General features: G+C 36.8%; 1 protein-coding gene across 5 annotated transcripts in view; it reads right to left on the bottom strand.

Annotated features, from left to right (window-relative positions):
- Positions 1-198: 198 nt before the first annotated feature.
- Positions 199-15,584, bottom strand: part of palld (palladin, cytoskeletal associated protein) — a 113,016-nt gene continuing 97,630 nt past the window's right edge. For all 5 annotated transcript variants that reach the window (XM_048206731.1, XM_048206732.1, XM_048206733.1 and 2 more), the window contains 8 exons: positions 13,520-13,738; positions 12,029-12,178; positions 10,017-10,105; positions 7,915-8,047; positions 6,048-6,255; positions 5,128-5,293; positions 3,579-3,712; positions 199-1,955 (listed from right to left, as the gene is read on the bottom strand). In XM_048206731.1, the coding sequence (XP_048062688.1) occupies positions 1,795-1,955; positions 3,579-3,712; positions 5,128-5,293; positions 6,048-6,255; positions 7,915-8,047; positions 10,017-10,105; positions 12,029-12,178; positions 13,520-13,738 (1,260 nt within the window). In that variant the 3' untranslated portion in view covers positions 199-1,794. The remainder of the gene's footprint in view (positions 1,956-3,578; positions 3,713-5,127; positions 5,294-6,047; positions 6,256-7,914; positions 8,048-10,016; positions 10,106-12,028; positions 12,179-13,519; positions 13,739-15,584) is intronic.

The raw sequence follows: 15,584 nt of genomic DNA, 5'->3' as shown, positions 1-15,584 counted from the left end.
CACTTACAGATGAGCCAAACCCCTCAACCCCTTTACAGCCCTCTAAACAATTAGCCTAGGTTTAGAAAAAAAAAAAAAATCAAATGTAAAATCTGGCTTTCTCACCACATCAAAGTACAGATCCCCAAAAAGCACATTCAACTTTATTGAGAGATGTTTTTGCCAAGAAGCATTTGGACTCAACCCAGGCAGACTCAATACTTTCAGAGACATTTATTTATTGTACTATTCATAAACCAGAAGAGAATAAGGAGAACAGTCCGTATACAGGCACAGATTGGCTTGGAAAACAGAAAATACTGCAGAATAAGAGCCTCCTAAAATCTGACTAATTTGAAGAATAAACAGCTGTGTAAGAAAGAACATATGCAATCACAGGCTTACATGTATACATTATGCTATATTTTTTGTATATATGTTGCAAGTGTGTGTGTGAGAGAGAGATGATGGCTAAACTTGAACTCCCAACTGAGTATTTGATACTCAACAGATGAGAGCAAATGTTGAGAGAACACCAATATCATTACAAATGTGTGTTAAGACACAATAGAATGCTTTTTTTCTTGAAAAAGCCAATTAAATATAAATCAACAAATCCGTGCTGCAAATATCACATTTCGTGTAATGTTTCTGTAATTCCAAACCTGAAAACTGAAGCCTACCTGTCAAAGAATTACCATCTGCTCATTCCATGCACCACAATCATTAAAATCTTACTCATGTAAATCCACAATCAATCCCATCCCTCACAAACATCCACCAATTCTGCTTCCTATATTTCCATCGTAAGCATTCCTCCTCACTCTCGCTTCCACAAACATCTGTCCAAATCTGTCAGCCAGCCAAAACTTGCAAAAATCTCATCACTCATATTAATGACGTATCAGTCTCCGCTTTTACTCTCCTAAAAAAAAAAAAAAAAAAAAAAAATGAACAAAAAGACGGGGTGGGAAAAGGTCAATAAGGCCCGGCCTTGTGAGACATCTCTGGATTGTAGTTCCAGACGCAGCTTCTACGTCTGGAATCTACGGCATCTACGGCAGTGTGCATCCGATCAATGTGTGGGATCTCGAGGACCCTGAAGCTCCAGGGACGATGGGGTCCATGGAGTTTCAGGTGTGCCCGCATCTTTCCAAAGCCCTGTTCCCTACTTCCAGAGAACCACCCAAAAAAGTCCTATTTCCTGTGCTGGAGAAGAAAACATTTCCTCCAGCGTTTCATAAATATATCTAATCTAAGGTAATATAACTACATACATAAAAAGTGTTACATGTTGGCACCGTAGTAACATGCACAGCTAGATGCTATTTATTTGAATAAATGTTTTTTATTTTTATTTTTATTTTTTTTAAAGTTAATTTAAAATTAAATATTTCTTAGGCACTTGTGAAAATCTAGAGATGAAAAACAAGGTGATCATCGGTATACTACCTCCTTCCTCAAAGCCGTGCTGGTGTGTGTATGTATATATGTTAAGTGCGCCAGCGAACCATTAAGTCTGTTTATGACCTCACTTAAGCGCCCACATCACTTCCCTTCAGGAAACAACTGAAATAAAAGCATAGTTAATGGTCTAGTCCTCCTCAGACAGAGAAGTGATAATACCAAGAATCAAAATCTCTGAGGAAATGCTGAGCAGCTTCCTCCCTTGCCATTCAAAGTCATTTCATCACTTTTTCATAGAGAAAGAGGATCTTGAAGAGCAAGAGGTTGTTGTTGGGAAATGGGTGGGGATTATGGAGTATGCTGGATCAAGGGATCAGGGTTCGAAGGTCAGATCCTCCATGCTAGTCTCTACAGGTCGTCACTCTCCACTAGAGCGCCAGGAGGAAGAGGATTGGAGTCTGGGAAGAAGGCTGCCTTCACATCCAGACCCCGTTCTGTCAGAGCGGCGTAGCGGCTCGTCGATGGACGCACCTTCTTGGGCTTCGGGGTGTGAGTTTGCTGCCACTGGGCTGAGGGAAGGAAAGGGCGAGGATGAACACGGTTTCTCGGTTAGAAGAAATCACAGGATGTAATATAGATTGTCTACGTAATGAATGTAGTTCCTCAATTACAAAAACATATGGAGACTTTTCTTGTATAAGAAAGAATGTTACATTATATAACAGTACCAAAAAAAAAAGTCAAATATGTAGTATAGAAATAAATCTGAGTTGATTTGAGGTCAAATAATGTAGTTGTTCATATTGAGGTGTGATAAAAAGTTTATTTTCTGGAATATTTAGAGAATGTATTTGGGAAATATGCTGAAACATGAAGGCTTTTGATGTTATTTGTTAATGTTCCCGTTATATATATGCAAATCTATAATGCATATAAAACTGTCAATATGTATAATATATTGTTATATAGTTTACTGGCTGATGTTAGAGGGTTTTTTTTTTTCCCCAAAATGAATATTAATTTTTCATATTGTACATATGATGATACCCATATTCACTTGTAGTATTTAAAATGAATAATTTTAGCTTTTAGTGTTTTATTTTTAATATATTAAGACAAAATATGATAGATAATTTATTAAAACATACATTATTTATTAAAGATGCATGGATATATCGGCCGATAAAAGCAAATCTTCACACTATAGTTTAAAAACAGCCGGTAGTCAGGGCTGATATAACCTGTCAATCAAAAGAGGGCAGGAAAATGCACTGCATTTGGGCTTTGTGTGAAGAAAATGCTAAGAAACCAGTTTAATGTTCAATAGTAATAGTAATTATATGAATTAATAACATTCAGGAAGTTAATTTAATCTTCAGAATTTTGTTAATGTGTGTTAATATTAATCTGAGTAATGTGTTTGTTTATAACTGATGATAAAATGGAGAGAATAAAGTGTGCATTGCATTTCTTTCAAAATATAATAAAAAATATAAATGATCAATAATTAAGAACCCCCAAATTATCGGTATCGGCAAATATCACTCTGAATATTTGGTAATCGGTGGAGAAATTTAGTATTGGTGCATCTCTATTATATATTATTTATTGATTATCGGCTATAAAATAAAAATAATTATTGACTTATTGGTTTTAATATTGGTAATTTGATTTAATGATTACTAATAATGGGGTATCAGATCTGGTTCTGTACCAAAGCCAAAAATGTTAGTGTTGAGCCAACTCTAGTTCCAATTCATCCCAGACTGGATACATTTTAAGTTTTAATCATGGTGTGATGGAGATTCTAACATTCAATGTTAATTCACACCCCTCCTGTGATTATAAACACTTTCATAAGACTCCAGTACACAGGCTGCCAGCCCATTGTTCCTTTAACCTTAGGTTATGCATCTGTATTGTTAAACCTGTTGTTGATGGCAAACACACAGCACTGGCTGATGGGATTGCTATGGGAACAGCACTGGGCGGAGGAAGGGAGTGTGCTTTTATTGGACAGATTAAATACGATTTCTTCCTCAGTCTGAAGCAATTTATGCAAGCACGTCGATCAGATAAACCACTTAAAACTACTTAGTCTGTATTTAGTGTATTTTGGTCCTTCACCAATCATAACTCAGCATTGTTACATGAATTCCTAAGATCCGTTTCCACCGTGTGTTTACACTAACCGTGTACATCGAGACGTGCTGTACTGGAGATGATGCCAGCTTCATTCTTAGCGGAAACCGTGTACCAGCCTGCGTCTTCTTTCAGAGCCGGTTGGATGATCATACAGAGGTAACCAAAGTTGTCCTGGTGCATGCTGGGAAATGGAATTGAAAATCAGAATGAGCAAGTAGCAACAATGTTTAGTTTCGAACAAAGGATTATAATGAGATCAATTCAAGCCTGTTTATTCATGTTGCATGAGCATATTAATTTGCTTGAATCCTCATGAGTAATCTGCATCCACAAACAATGTGACTGGAGACTTTACAGCTTGTGACTAACTGTTCTTGTCCTTCTGAGGTGGTGTAGACAGTAGTGTCTGTGGTGGGGTTACTGTGTGTTTGTTTCTTTTACAAGGCCCTTTTCATCTGTGTGTGTGTGTGTGTGTGTAGATATAGCAGCTTTAAAAAACAGCCTCACAACTGCTACTATACAGACATATGGTGCACAGTGAGTAGAAAGTTGATTTAAAGGGTAAGTTCACCCAAAAATGAAGATTCTGTCATTAATTACTCACCCTGATGTCGTTCCAAACCCGTAAGACCTTCGGTCATCTTCAGAACACGAATTAAGATATTTTTGATGAAATCCGATGGCTTAGTGAGGCCTCCATTGTCAGCAAGATAATTAACACTTTCAATGCCCAGAAAGCTACTAAAGACGTATTTAAAACAGTTCATGTGACTACAGTGGTTCAACCTTAATGATATGAAGAAAGAAAAAAAAAAGCACAACTTTATTCAACAATATCTAGTGAAACGTCGCTTCATGAAGCTTGGAAGGTTTATGAATATTTTGTTTCGAATCAGTGGTTCGGAGCGTGTATTAAACTGCCAAAGTCACACCCCCTAGTGGTGAACCATTAAAATTTCTAAACATTTATGACGTAATGAAGCCTCGTTTACTGAAGTCATGTGACTTTGGCAGTTTGATACACGCTCTGAACCACTGATTCGAAACTAAAGATTCGAGGCTTCATGAAATCGCCCATCACTAGATATTGTTGAATAAAGTCGTTATTTTGTTTTTTTGGCACACAAAAAGTATTCTTGTCGCTTCATAACATTAAGGTTGAACCACTGTAGTCACATGAACTGTTTAATCAGATTTCATCAAAAATATCTTAATTTGTGTTCCGAAGATGAACGAAGGTCTTATGGGTGTGGAACAACATGAGGGTGAGTAATTAATGACAGAATTTTCATTTTTGGGTGAACTAACTCTTTAAAATGTATCTATGAGGTCAATAGTATTCAACAGGCAAGCTCATTACTTGTTAAAATAATGAGAACTTTATTGATGGTTAACGATTTAAACGTCATTTTAATCTCCTGAAAGCAAACTATACTTTCTGGTCCGGTTTAAGTAGTATAACACAAAACTGATGAATGAAATTACTTGGTGTTTTAAAATATGTTCTCATTTATATTACTTATTTATATTTGGAGTTTCTGTAGTTTGATCAGTGGAATGGTAGCAGGAGGGCTGTGATTGGCCGAGATCTCCTACCTTATCCTGTCTGTGTTGTGAGTGAAGGACTCGTTCTCTTTCTTCCAGAAGATCTGTGGGAATGGGACTCCAGACACACGGCACTCTAGACGCACTGGGTGACCTTCAGCGACACTTGTGTTCTGGAGTTTCTCAATGAAACACGGGGCTTTATGCATCTCTTTGGCTAAAAAAAGAAAGAGAAGTAACAAGAAAAAAATTATTATGCATGTAACATTCATGAAAACAATTTTATATAAAATTAAAAAAAAAAAATTGTGTAGATTTGTTTAAAAATATTTTATATAAAAATATAATATACATATTAAAAATGATATGCATTATACATTCTTAACTGCATTTTATACACATTTAGTAGTAGGATTTTAAAGGAATTAATACTTCTATTCAGCAAGGATGCATTACATTGACCAAAAGTGACAGACATTTATAATATTTCAAGTTTTTTTTCTTATTCAAATAATTGCTGTTCTTTTTAACTTTATATACATCAAAGAATCCTAGAAAAAAAATGTATCATGGTTTCCACAAAAAAACATTAGGCAGCACAAATGTTTTAAACATTTATAATAAGAACCAAATCAGAGACTGAAACTTCAGCTTTGCCATTACAGGAACAAATTGCATTTTAAAATATATTAAAAGACTTATTTTAAATTGCAATATTTCACAACATTATTGTTTTTACTGTATTCTTTATTAAATAAATGCCTTGATGAGCATAAGAGACTTCTTATAAAAAACATTTTTGAAAAAATATTACCGACCACAAAATTTCAAAAGTTAGTGAAATAATTTTATATTATAATTTTCTGTTCTTATTTTCTCTATCATCTTGTTATTTTTATTTATATTATCATTTTATCACAAATTACAATACTTCTTAGTATAGTGTCTTTTATCCCCAGTTGGTTGTGTACCTGCAACAATAAGCTCTAGGTTGAATGAGTTCTGTCCAGCCCTGTTGCTGGCGATGCACGTGTAAACTCCTGCATCTCTGCTAGTGACAGGCTCGATGACCAATGAGTGAACTCCGTTCTCCCTCACCAGCATCTTGTGGGAGGAGTCTGGACGGATGGTCTGACCATTCAGCTGCCAGATGAGGTCAGGCGTTGGCAGACCACTTACCTAGGATTTGAAAAAAACAAGTCAAATCAAATGTTTTCAGTTTAATGAATTCTCTCCCACATTATCTTTGCTATAAGTGCAATTGCCCTTTTAAAGCATTTTCAAACCAATCCCTGTGCGCCCGGTCGGTGGCGTCTCTATGTGTGTGGTTCTCATGGGAAATTGGTTTGCGCACAATACCTGGGATCTGTTTTCAACAACTCTCACATTCCTGAGAAACACAACACCTGCCTCACCTGAAGGTGTGCCAGCATCAGACCACCAGTGAATGTGCTTGCTGTGTGTTTATGTTTACACGCATGGGGCCAAGAGGGGTGGATTGACTGAGATGCTCGTTTATCCATCTGCGTTTTTTTGTGATGTTCCTGAGAATGCTCATGACATTTGCGAACACACTGCTCAAGTGCTGTTCCCCTGAGTGTGCATATTCCCTGCGTGATGCTTACACTGTCCATCATGAATCTCACTACAGCCAACTTGAGTGTTTTCATGACTTTTATTGAAAGAACAGGCTGCATAAGTGAAAAAGCAGAAAACGCAAACTGGAAAAAAAAAAAAAAAAAAAGAAAAAAAAAAAAGAAAAGCACTTTGATTTCAGACCTACTGAACTGCATCTAGGGACATTTGTGGCCTGGAACGTTTAGAAAGCCTCAAAGCCAGAGTAAAAAAAAAAAAAAAAAAAAAAAAAAAATCAGCTCTATAAATACCATTGACATTAAGGGCTCTGTGCATGAGTGCATTACTGATCAGGGTCTTTTTATAGCGTGTGAATCCCTCTATGGCACAGTGAGCCTTTATTCTGACATATGCAGTTCGCAGCCAGACACGGACATCGGTACAGAAGAAGAATGTAATACTACAGTTAGACGACAACATGAGAGAAAGAAAGACCAGATAAGAGGTAGAGGTACTGTAGAATGTATCCAAACTGGGGAGAAAATAAAAAGTGAGAGCAGCCTGAAACCATTTAAAATTTAATTTTGTGTTCTTTTAACAAACGGTCACTGAAAGGATAAGAAAATGTCAAACTGAGCAGCTAAATATTATATGAATGGCTTATTTTTTAAATTCATCTTGTATGAGGTTTCGTATGAAGCTTTCTTTTTAGAAAGAAGTTGGTAACAATTTCGATGGTCCACTTAGACATTCTACTAACTATTAAGTAGTAACTTTGCAATTACATGTCAACTAACTCTCAGAGTATTAAACAGACTGTCTGCTTAATATCTGCTAACGCTTTATTTTGATGCTCCCCCAAATATGGCATGAGAAAGGCGGCAAATGAAGAGAAACAAAGAAATGTGGGACAGCAGCAGAGACAGTCTTCAGAGACAGCGGCAAGCCAATGGAAACACATCTGAGAGAAAGAAGAAAACTCAATAATAGGAGAAAGACCGAGAAAATGAAGGATAATTCCAGCATTTCACTCGAGGTTATTCATCATTTTAGAAGTGATGAAACATCAACTTTATTTAAGCTTTTTTTCCTTTCCTTCAGAATGCAGAGGGAGGGAACTTTTCCCAGATATCACACACAGAATGTTTCCTCCAGCCTCTGTAATGCCCATGTGTTTATTTATTTGTGAAGTAACCATGTAATAAGCAGCATTATGGTCACTACGGTCATTGATGGTGTTAAAGTGAGTGTTTGTACAGTTACCTTGCAGTCCATGCGGCAGAGTTTACCCTCTTGCACAATAAGGTCACCGGGGGCCTGCAGGAAATGAGGGCGGAAGTGACGTTCCTGAATGTTCTCATTCTCATCACCACTGTCTCTGGACCTTGAGCGTGGTCTGGGAGAAAAAAGAAAAAGAAAAAAAAAGACAGATTCTATCAGTTGCTGCCTCTTTACTGATTATATTTATCTTTTCATTGTGGATGTTTTATGTTTTTAAATAAATATCACAATTGCATAATCAAAATGAAAATATGGTAAACTATTTAATTTAAAAAATGCATACTAATTAAAAACACTACATCAGATTGGATAACAGGGTGGTGTTTTTGGTAATTATTTTTTTAACTACAATAAATTTATCAAACAGACTGCCAAAATGACTTCACACTGCTGTAGGAAAGAGTTAAGTTTACCCAAAAATGAAATTTCTGTCATTAATTACGCACCCTCGTGTCATTCCAAACACGTAAGACTAACAGGGTAGAGAGGAAATTGTTGAATAAAGTCATTATTTTTGTTTTTGAGCACAAAAAGTATTCTTGTTGCTTCATAACATTAAGGTTGAACCACTGTAGTCACGTTGACTATTTTAAAGGTCCTGTTCTTCGTGATCCCATGTTTCAAACTTTAGTTAGTGTGTAATGTTGTTGTTAGAGTATAAATAAAATCTGTAAAATTTTAAAGCTCAAAGTTCAATGCCAAGCGAGATATTTTATTTAACAGAAGTCGCCTACATCGAACGGCCAGTTTGGACTACATCCCTCTACTTCCTTCTTTAATGACGTCACTAAAACAGTTTTTTGACTAACCTCCGCCCACAGGAATACACAAAAAAGGGGGCGTGGTCTTGTTGCGCTCCCACGGAGAAGAGCAAGAGTTGCGTTTGTAGAGTGTGTTTGTCGCCATGTCGTCGAAACGCTGTTATTTTCATCCCGCAGTACAATCACCTTTGTTTGGCCTTCCCAGGGACGCTGTACTTAGAGATCAATGGTTACAATTTATGTTTAACTCGGTTCCCGAAAATTATAATCCACATGTAAAACTATGTGCTGCACTTTCCGGGCAAGGTTCGCTAAGCTGCTGTCGAATCACAACACAGGAACCGCTGGCACAATCAGAACTCGTTACGTATTTCTGAAGGAGGGACTTCATAGAACAAGGAAGTCATCAGCCCGTTTTTATGACAGTGGAAACAGCGGTATACAGATAAGTAAATTATGTGAAAAATACTGTGTTTTTTTACACGCGAAACATGAACACATGTTGTATTGCACACTATAAACACAATCAAAGCTTCAAAAAACCACGAAAAACGGGACCTTTAACTGCGTCTTTAATACTTTTCTGGACCTTGAATGTGGTAATTTCATTGCTTTCTATAAGAGATAAAAAAAACCTCTTGAATTTCATCACTATTATATCTTAATGTGTGTTCTGAAGATGAACGAAGGTCTTACGGGTCTGGAACGACATGAGGGTACTTATTGACAGAAATTCATTTTTGGGTGAACTAACCCTTTAATACAGTAGAGAAGGTCAAGATAAGTATAGCTAAAATTACCATTTTAAGATGAAGGGGGGGAATAACAATTTATATAACATACCTAAAAGGTGTCTCATCAAAAACACATGGAAACAAAAAAATGGAACAACATGAGACTAAATTAAAGTAACAGGACACCAAAGTGCACTATATTTGTGGAAAGAAAAACAAAAGAGAGTAGCTCTGATTACTTGATGTGTAGGGAATCAAATCTGCTTTTATTAATGAATGATAGGTTGATGCACCACATTGCCTCCAGAGACTATTGACTGTCAGTCAAATATATAAAGGCCTCAAAGGCCCAAATGGCAAGATATAATATATCTAATCTAGAGGAAACCCCACCCTTTGAAAAGAATTCACATATTCTATTCTGCACAAAAGACTTCTTAACTTGTCCTTGCATTATTGTCCAAAATACACAGGTGTCCTTTACATGGGGCACGCCCTCTATTAGTGCTATTCCCATAAAGCAAACCTGATCCTGGGCCTGCTGTAATCCACTGGCTGTGTATGTTTAGAAATAGCATTACTTATTTACCTGCGGATGTGTCCAGGTGTGGAGCGCTGACTTCTCCCTCTTTGGTTCACAGCCTGAACCATCATCCTTCCAGTGCAGCTCACTCTCCCCTAAGAGAGAAAGTCAGAAGATGTATATCTGATAAAGCAATATCTGAAATCCTTTTGGGGACTTTTTTGGTATTCATAAGAACAACAGATTATAAGTCATACTAAGTGATGTTTTTTAAAAATGCTGGAAGTTTTCTGTGATGGGTAGGTTTAGGGGTACAATAAAAAAAATGCTGGGTTGAAAATGGACAAACCCAGCAACTGGGTTGCTGTTTGCCCAACCTGCTGGGTAGTTTTATTTAACTCAACTATTGTTTAAAAATGACCGTACTGCTTACCTACAATGAACCCAAAGTATAGTGGAAATTAACATTAATAAGTTTAATGAATAATAATTAAACAAACATTTATTAAATTGCTTATTAATAAATGTTCACCTTTTGATTATTATTGTTGCCTCTAGTAATTGTGCGTCTGATTTTTAATTTCCAACCTATTTTGGGTTCATTTTAAGCAAGCTATATAGTATTTTTAAAACAACAGTTGGGTTAAATAAAACTGCCCAGCACGTTGGGCAAACATTTAACCCAACCACTGGGTTAAAATAACCCAATCACTGGGTTAAAATAACCCAATCACTGGGTTAAAATAACCCAATCACTGGGTTAAAATAACCCAATCACTGGGTTAAAATAACCCAATCACTGGGTTTTTGTCCATTTTCAACCCAACTTGCGTTGTTTTTAACCCCACATTCTTTTAGAGTGTAGGGTTAGAGTTAGGGGATAGAATATATAGTTAGTACAGTATAAAAATCATTATGTCTATGAAATGTCCCCATAAAACATGAAAACCCAGTGTGTATGTGCACGTTTTTGTGACATATCACGACACAAATTTTGTATAATGACATTGGTATGACAGGTATTACAAGGAGTGGGTGACTTGTGAGGACATTACCCAATGTCCACATTTTTCAAAAGGCTTATATATATATATATATCACACAGAATGAGTTTTTGTGAGAAAGTAAAAATGTGCACAGTTTCCTGTGATGGGTAGGTTTAGGGGTAGGGGTAGTGGTAGTGTAGGGGGATAGAAAATACAGTTTGTACAGTAGAAAAACCATTATATCTATGGAATGTCCCCATAAAACATGAAAACCCAGTGTGTGTCTGTGTGTGTGTTGTGCGTGTGTGTGTGTGTGTGTGTGTGTGTGTGTGTGTGTGTGTGTGTGTGTGTGTGTGTGTGTGTGTGTGTGTGTGTGTGTGTGTGTGTGTGTGTGTGTGTGTGTGCGCGAACTCTTGACCCTTCCCAAAGGCTGTACTAATTTTCTTGCTTTGGGTCAGTCACTTCCCCCTGACTACCGATGTTTATCCGTCTCCACCAAAACACTGGTCAAGCTGACTAGCCACTTAAGAGTGTGTGTGTGTGTGTGTGTGTGTGTGTGTGTGTGTGTGTGTGTGTGTGTGTGTGTGTGTGTGTGTGTGTGTGTGTGTGTGTGTGTGTGTGTGTGTGTGTGTGTGTGTGTGTGTGTGTGTGTGTGTGTGTGTGTGTGTGTGTGTGTGTGTGTGCGTGAGAGAGAGAGCCATCAAATGAAATCAAACAGATAAAATGATTTTCCATAGCAAAACTAACATTAACAAATTAAGTTTATTTTTACTGTAAGAAAAAAAAAAAAACTAAATATTGCAAAAACATTGTGTATCTTTTTTTTTTTTTAAATAATACTTTTTAAATTGGCGAATGACTAGTCTTCACTTTTCTGAGAAATGCATGCTCTTGTACTGCATGTGTAAAACCACAGAAAATTCATCAGTATGAATCAGTTCCAAATGTTTGAAAACCAAACAAAAAAAATGTAATAAAGAATTAACAGTGTTAAGTTAACTTTACACACTGTGCAAACTTTTCAACAAAAATCTTAATCTGAATCAAAATCAGTCTTTTCAAAAATGTTTAACTATGCCAATATATGCTTACAGCTGGGTTGCCTGCCATGATGGTGTAGTTCCCATCATCATCTAGTGAGGCAGCAGCTGTGTGCAGGGAGCATGTGCCGTCCGGATCACGGCTGATACGGTAGTGTTCGCTGCGCTTCGAAATCTGCTTTCCGTCCTTAAACCAGTACACCTACAAGCACACACAGATATAAACATGATTATGCAACACTCCCAAGCTTGTACCGTTGTCCCTTTCTTTTTGTCTTCATCAACGCTCTTGTTACCAAGTCTGCTGTCATCACACAGTCATTAAAGTGGTCTCATGGTAGTCAGAAAGAGACACAATGAACGCGAGACAGCCATATATGGCAGGAATCTCAGAAGTGAAGCAGAGCAGAGCATATGATGAAACCAGCCTAGTCACAGATGATAAACTCCCCTTAAACAAACCCTTAAAGGATTAGTTCACTTCAGAATTAAAATTTCCTGATAATTTACTCACCCCCATGTCATCCGAGATGTATGTCTGTCTTTCTTCAGTCGAAAAGAAAGTAAGGTTTTTGAGGAAAACATTCCAGGATTTTTCTCCATATAGTGGACTTTAGTGGGGTACAACTGGTTGAAGGTCCAAATTGCAGTTTCAATGCAGCTTCAAAGCACTCTACATGATCCCAGACAAGGAATAAGGGTCTTATCTAGTGAAATAATCGGTCATTTTCTAAAAAAATAAATAAAAATGTATATACTTTTTAACCACAAATGCTTATCTTGCACTGCTCTGCGATGCGCCGCACATTACGTAATCACTTTAGAAAGGTCACGCGTGACGTAGGTGAAAGTACCGATCCAGTGTCTACAAAGTGAACGTGCAAAGACTAAGTAAAACGGCCTTTACAAAAAAAAGGGTAAAACAACGATGTCGGACGATTTTGAAGTTGGAAGAGAAATAAGATGGCCCTACCGCGGTACTTCCACGCATGACCTTTCCAACGTGATTATGTAATGTGTGGCCCATCGCAGATGCATTTGTGGTTAAAAAGTATATACATTTTTATTTTTTTTTAGAAAATTACACATTGCTTCCTTAAATAAGACCCTTATTCCTTGTCTGGGATCATGTAGAGCCATTTGAAGCTGCATTGAAACTGCAATTTGGACCGTCAACCCATTGTAACCCAGTGAAGTCCACTATGTGGAGAAAAATCCTGGAATGTTTTCCTCAAAAACCTAAATTTCTTTTCGACTAAAGAAAGAAAGACAAACATCTTGGATGACATGGGGGTGAGTAAATTATCAGGAAATTAACTCTGAAGTGGAAATTTTAATTGTGATATGGTATATCAGAAGATGAATTTTGAATAATATGCTAAAATCAGAAATTGAGTAAATAATATGCTATTGGGAATAACTTGATTATAACTAGATTATAACCTATAATGTAATAAGACAACTAGCTACTGAGAAAGTCACTTTGATAAGAATCTGCTTATATGCAAAATGAGATGTAAATATGCATGTGATGACCTCTCACCTTCGGCTTCGGGTCTCCAATGACCTTGCAGCTGAAGGTCACAGGCATGCCCTCAAAGACCTTGTAGTGCTTGAGCTTCTGATCGAAGAACGGTGCGACCTCTCCGGGCGCGTCTTCGTCATGCTGAACATCGTCGTCAGATTCCTCGACAGGCGAGCGCTCCAGACGGAACTCAATCTCGCTGATCAAGCGCTGCTCGAAGCTGGACACTTTGTACTCCTGTCACACAAACAAACACAAAGACTTTAATTTATGATGTTCTCCTCAAGTTACCAACTCATTCAATCACTCATTTTATTCATTCAAGCACACATCCTCTCATCACTGTGCCCTATAATCTATTCAGTCTCGCATCCAACTCTTATTTCATTCTTTTTGCTCTTTCATCTGGTCTGTTTCTTGTCTTCTGTTTCTTTTTATTCCACTCTGCAGCCAGAAGGAACATCTGGAGAAAAGTGTGTGCTGATGACACATCACAACAATAATTGCAGGTTTAAGACACAGCTGCAGAAAACACACACACACACCCCATCATAACTACATATGTAGACAACGAACGCACCCTCTCCATCTAGTTCTCTTGCACGTCCAGCCACATCCTCCCAAAAGCACACACACATTCACATTTCCTATGCAAACACACAGACAACCGCTATTTGCCCAAGGACGTGTGTTGAGCTCCAAGCACACTTTAAATTTATGGCACAACATTAACAGCATATCCACTTCCCACAGTTCAGAGGAAGAGAAGCATGTGCATTTTAGTGTCTCCACTCGAGGGTAGGAAATGTGCGAAGCAGACACATGCGGTCTCCAGTGCCTGATCAGTTAGCAATAACAATGATGACACATGATGATGTTAGGCACCCAGCACAGATTTTTCACATTTTTTAATTCCTTTTCAAGATCTTAAACAAGTCATGGATTATTCAAAATTGTTAGACAGCTCACTGGAACATATGATGATGATTGACCAGTTCGATGATCATATGCTTTTGTATAATGATCACCATTGCTAAACTGCATAATTGACTGCTGTAAAAAGCAAATAACTGTATTAATTATTTTGATATTTAGCCCACTTTAGACATTCTACTAACTATAGCTAACTTTGCAACTACGTCAACTAACTCAGAGTATTTTGTCAGCTTAATATCTGCTAACACATTATGTTGATGAATAAAGTGACATTCTACTGACTATGAGTAACTTTGCAAGTACATATCAACTTATTCTTCTAATCCTAACTTAACAGTGAGTCTACTAATACTCTAATGAGAGTTAGATGACATGTAGACATTATTAAAGTTAGTAGACATACAGTTGCAAAGACACTTATATTTAGTGGATAAAAGTGGATAAAATAATTTCAACTCACATTCTATTTCATGTCCATTTAACCTCTTGGCAAGTATCAGTGTAATAAATGGGAAAATGTATTATACCTGAAGGGTATAATAAAAATGTATTAAATTTAAAAATGTATTAAAAAAAATCTATGGGGTATTTTGAGCTGAAACTTCACAGACACATTCAGAGGACACCTAAGACTTATATTACATCTTGTAAAAACTGGTTCTAGGGCACCTTTAAGCAGCTCGACTGTTTTCAACATTGATAATAATAATAAGAAATGTTTCTTGAGCAACAAATATAATAAAATATCTAAAGCATATCACAATGATTTCTGAAAGATCATTTGACGTTGAAAATTCAGCTTTGCATCACAGGAATAAATTTGAAAATATATTCAAACAGAAAACAGTTATTTTAAATTCTAATATTTTTTTAATGGAAATGTTTTAAATGTTTTATGTAATGGCCTCAGAAAGACTGAGGATGCTCAGGTCAAAGACCATGTACTGTATATCTATAGTGCTTAACACAGTAGAACTAGCAGTCATATGATTAGCTTAGATCATTACAAACCAATCACCAGATCAGTATAACCAATTACAGTGAAGATGACTTAAGTGACAAATTTTTACTTAGCTGTAAGCTATAAATGTACAGAATGTGTTTGTAGAATGTAGAATTACCTTTAGATACTGAAGTAAATTACTTT

The sequence above is a fragment of the Megalobrama amblycephala genome, linkage group LG11 (genome assembly GCF_018812025.1).
Source record: "Megalobrama amblycephala isolate DHTTF-2021 linkage group LG11, ASM1881202v1, whole genome shotgun sequence".
In the NCBI taxonomy this organism is placed as follows: Eukaryota; Metazoa; Chordata; class Actinopteri; order Cypriniformes; family Xenocyprididae; genus Megalobrama; species Megalobrama amblycephala.
The sequence above is the reverse complement of the archived record's forward strand: the minus strand, read 5'-3'. Positions and strand labels throughout refer to the sequence as shown.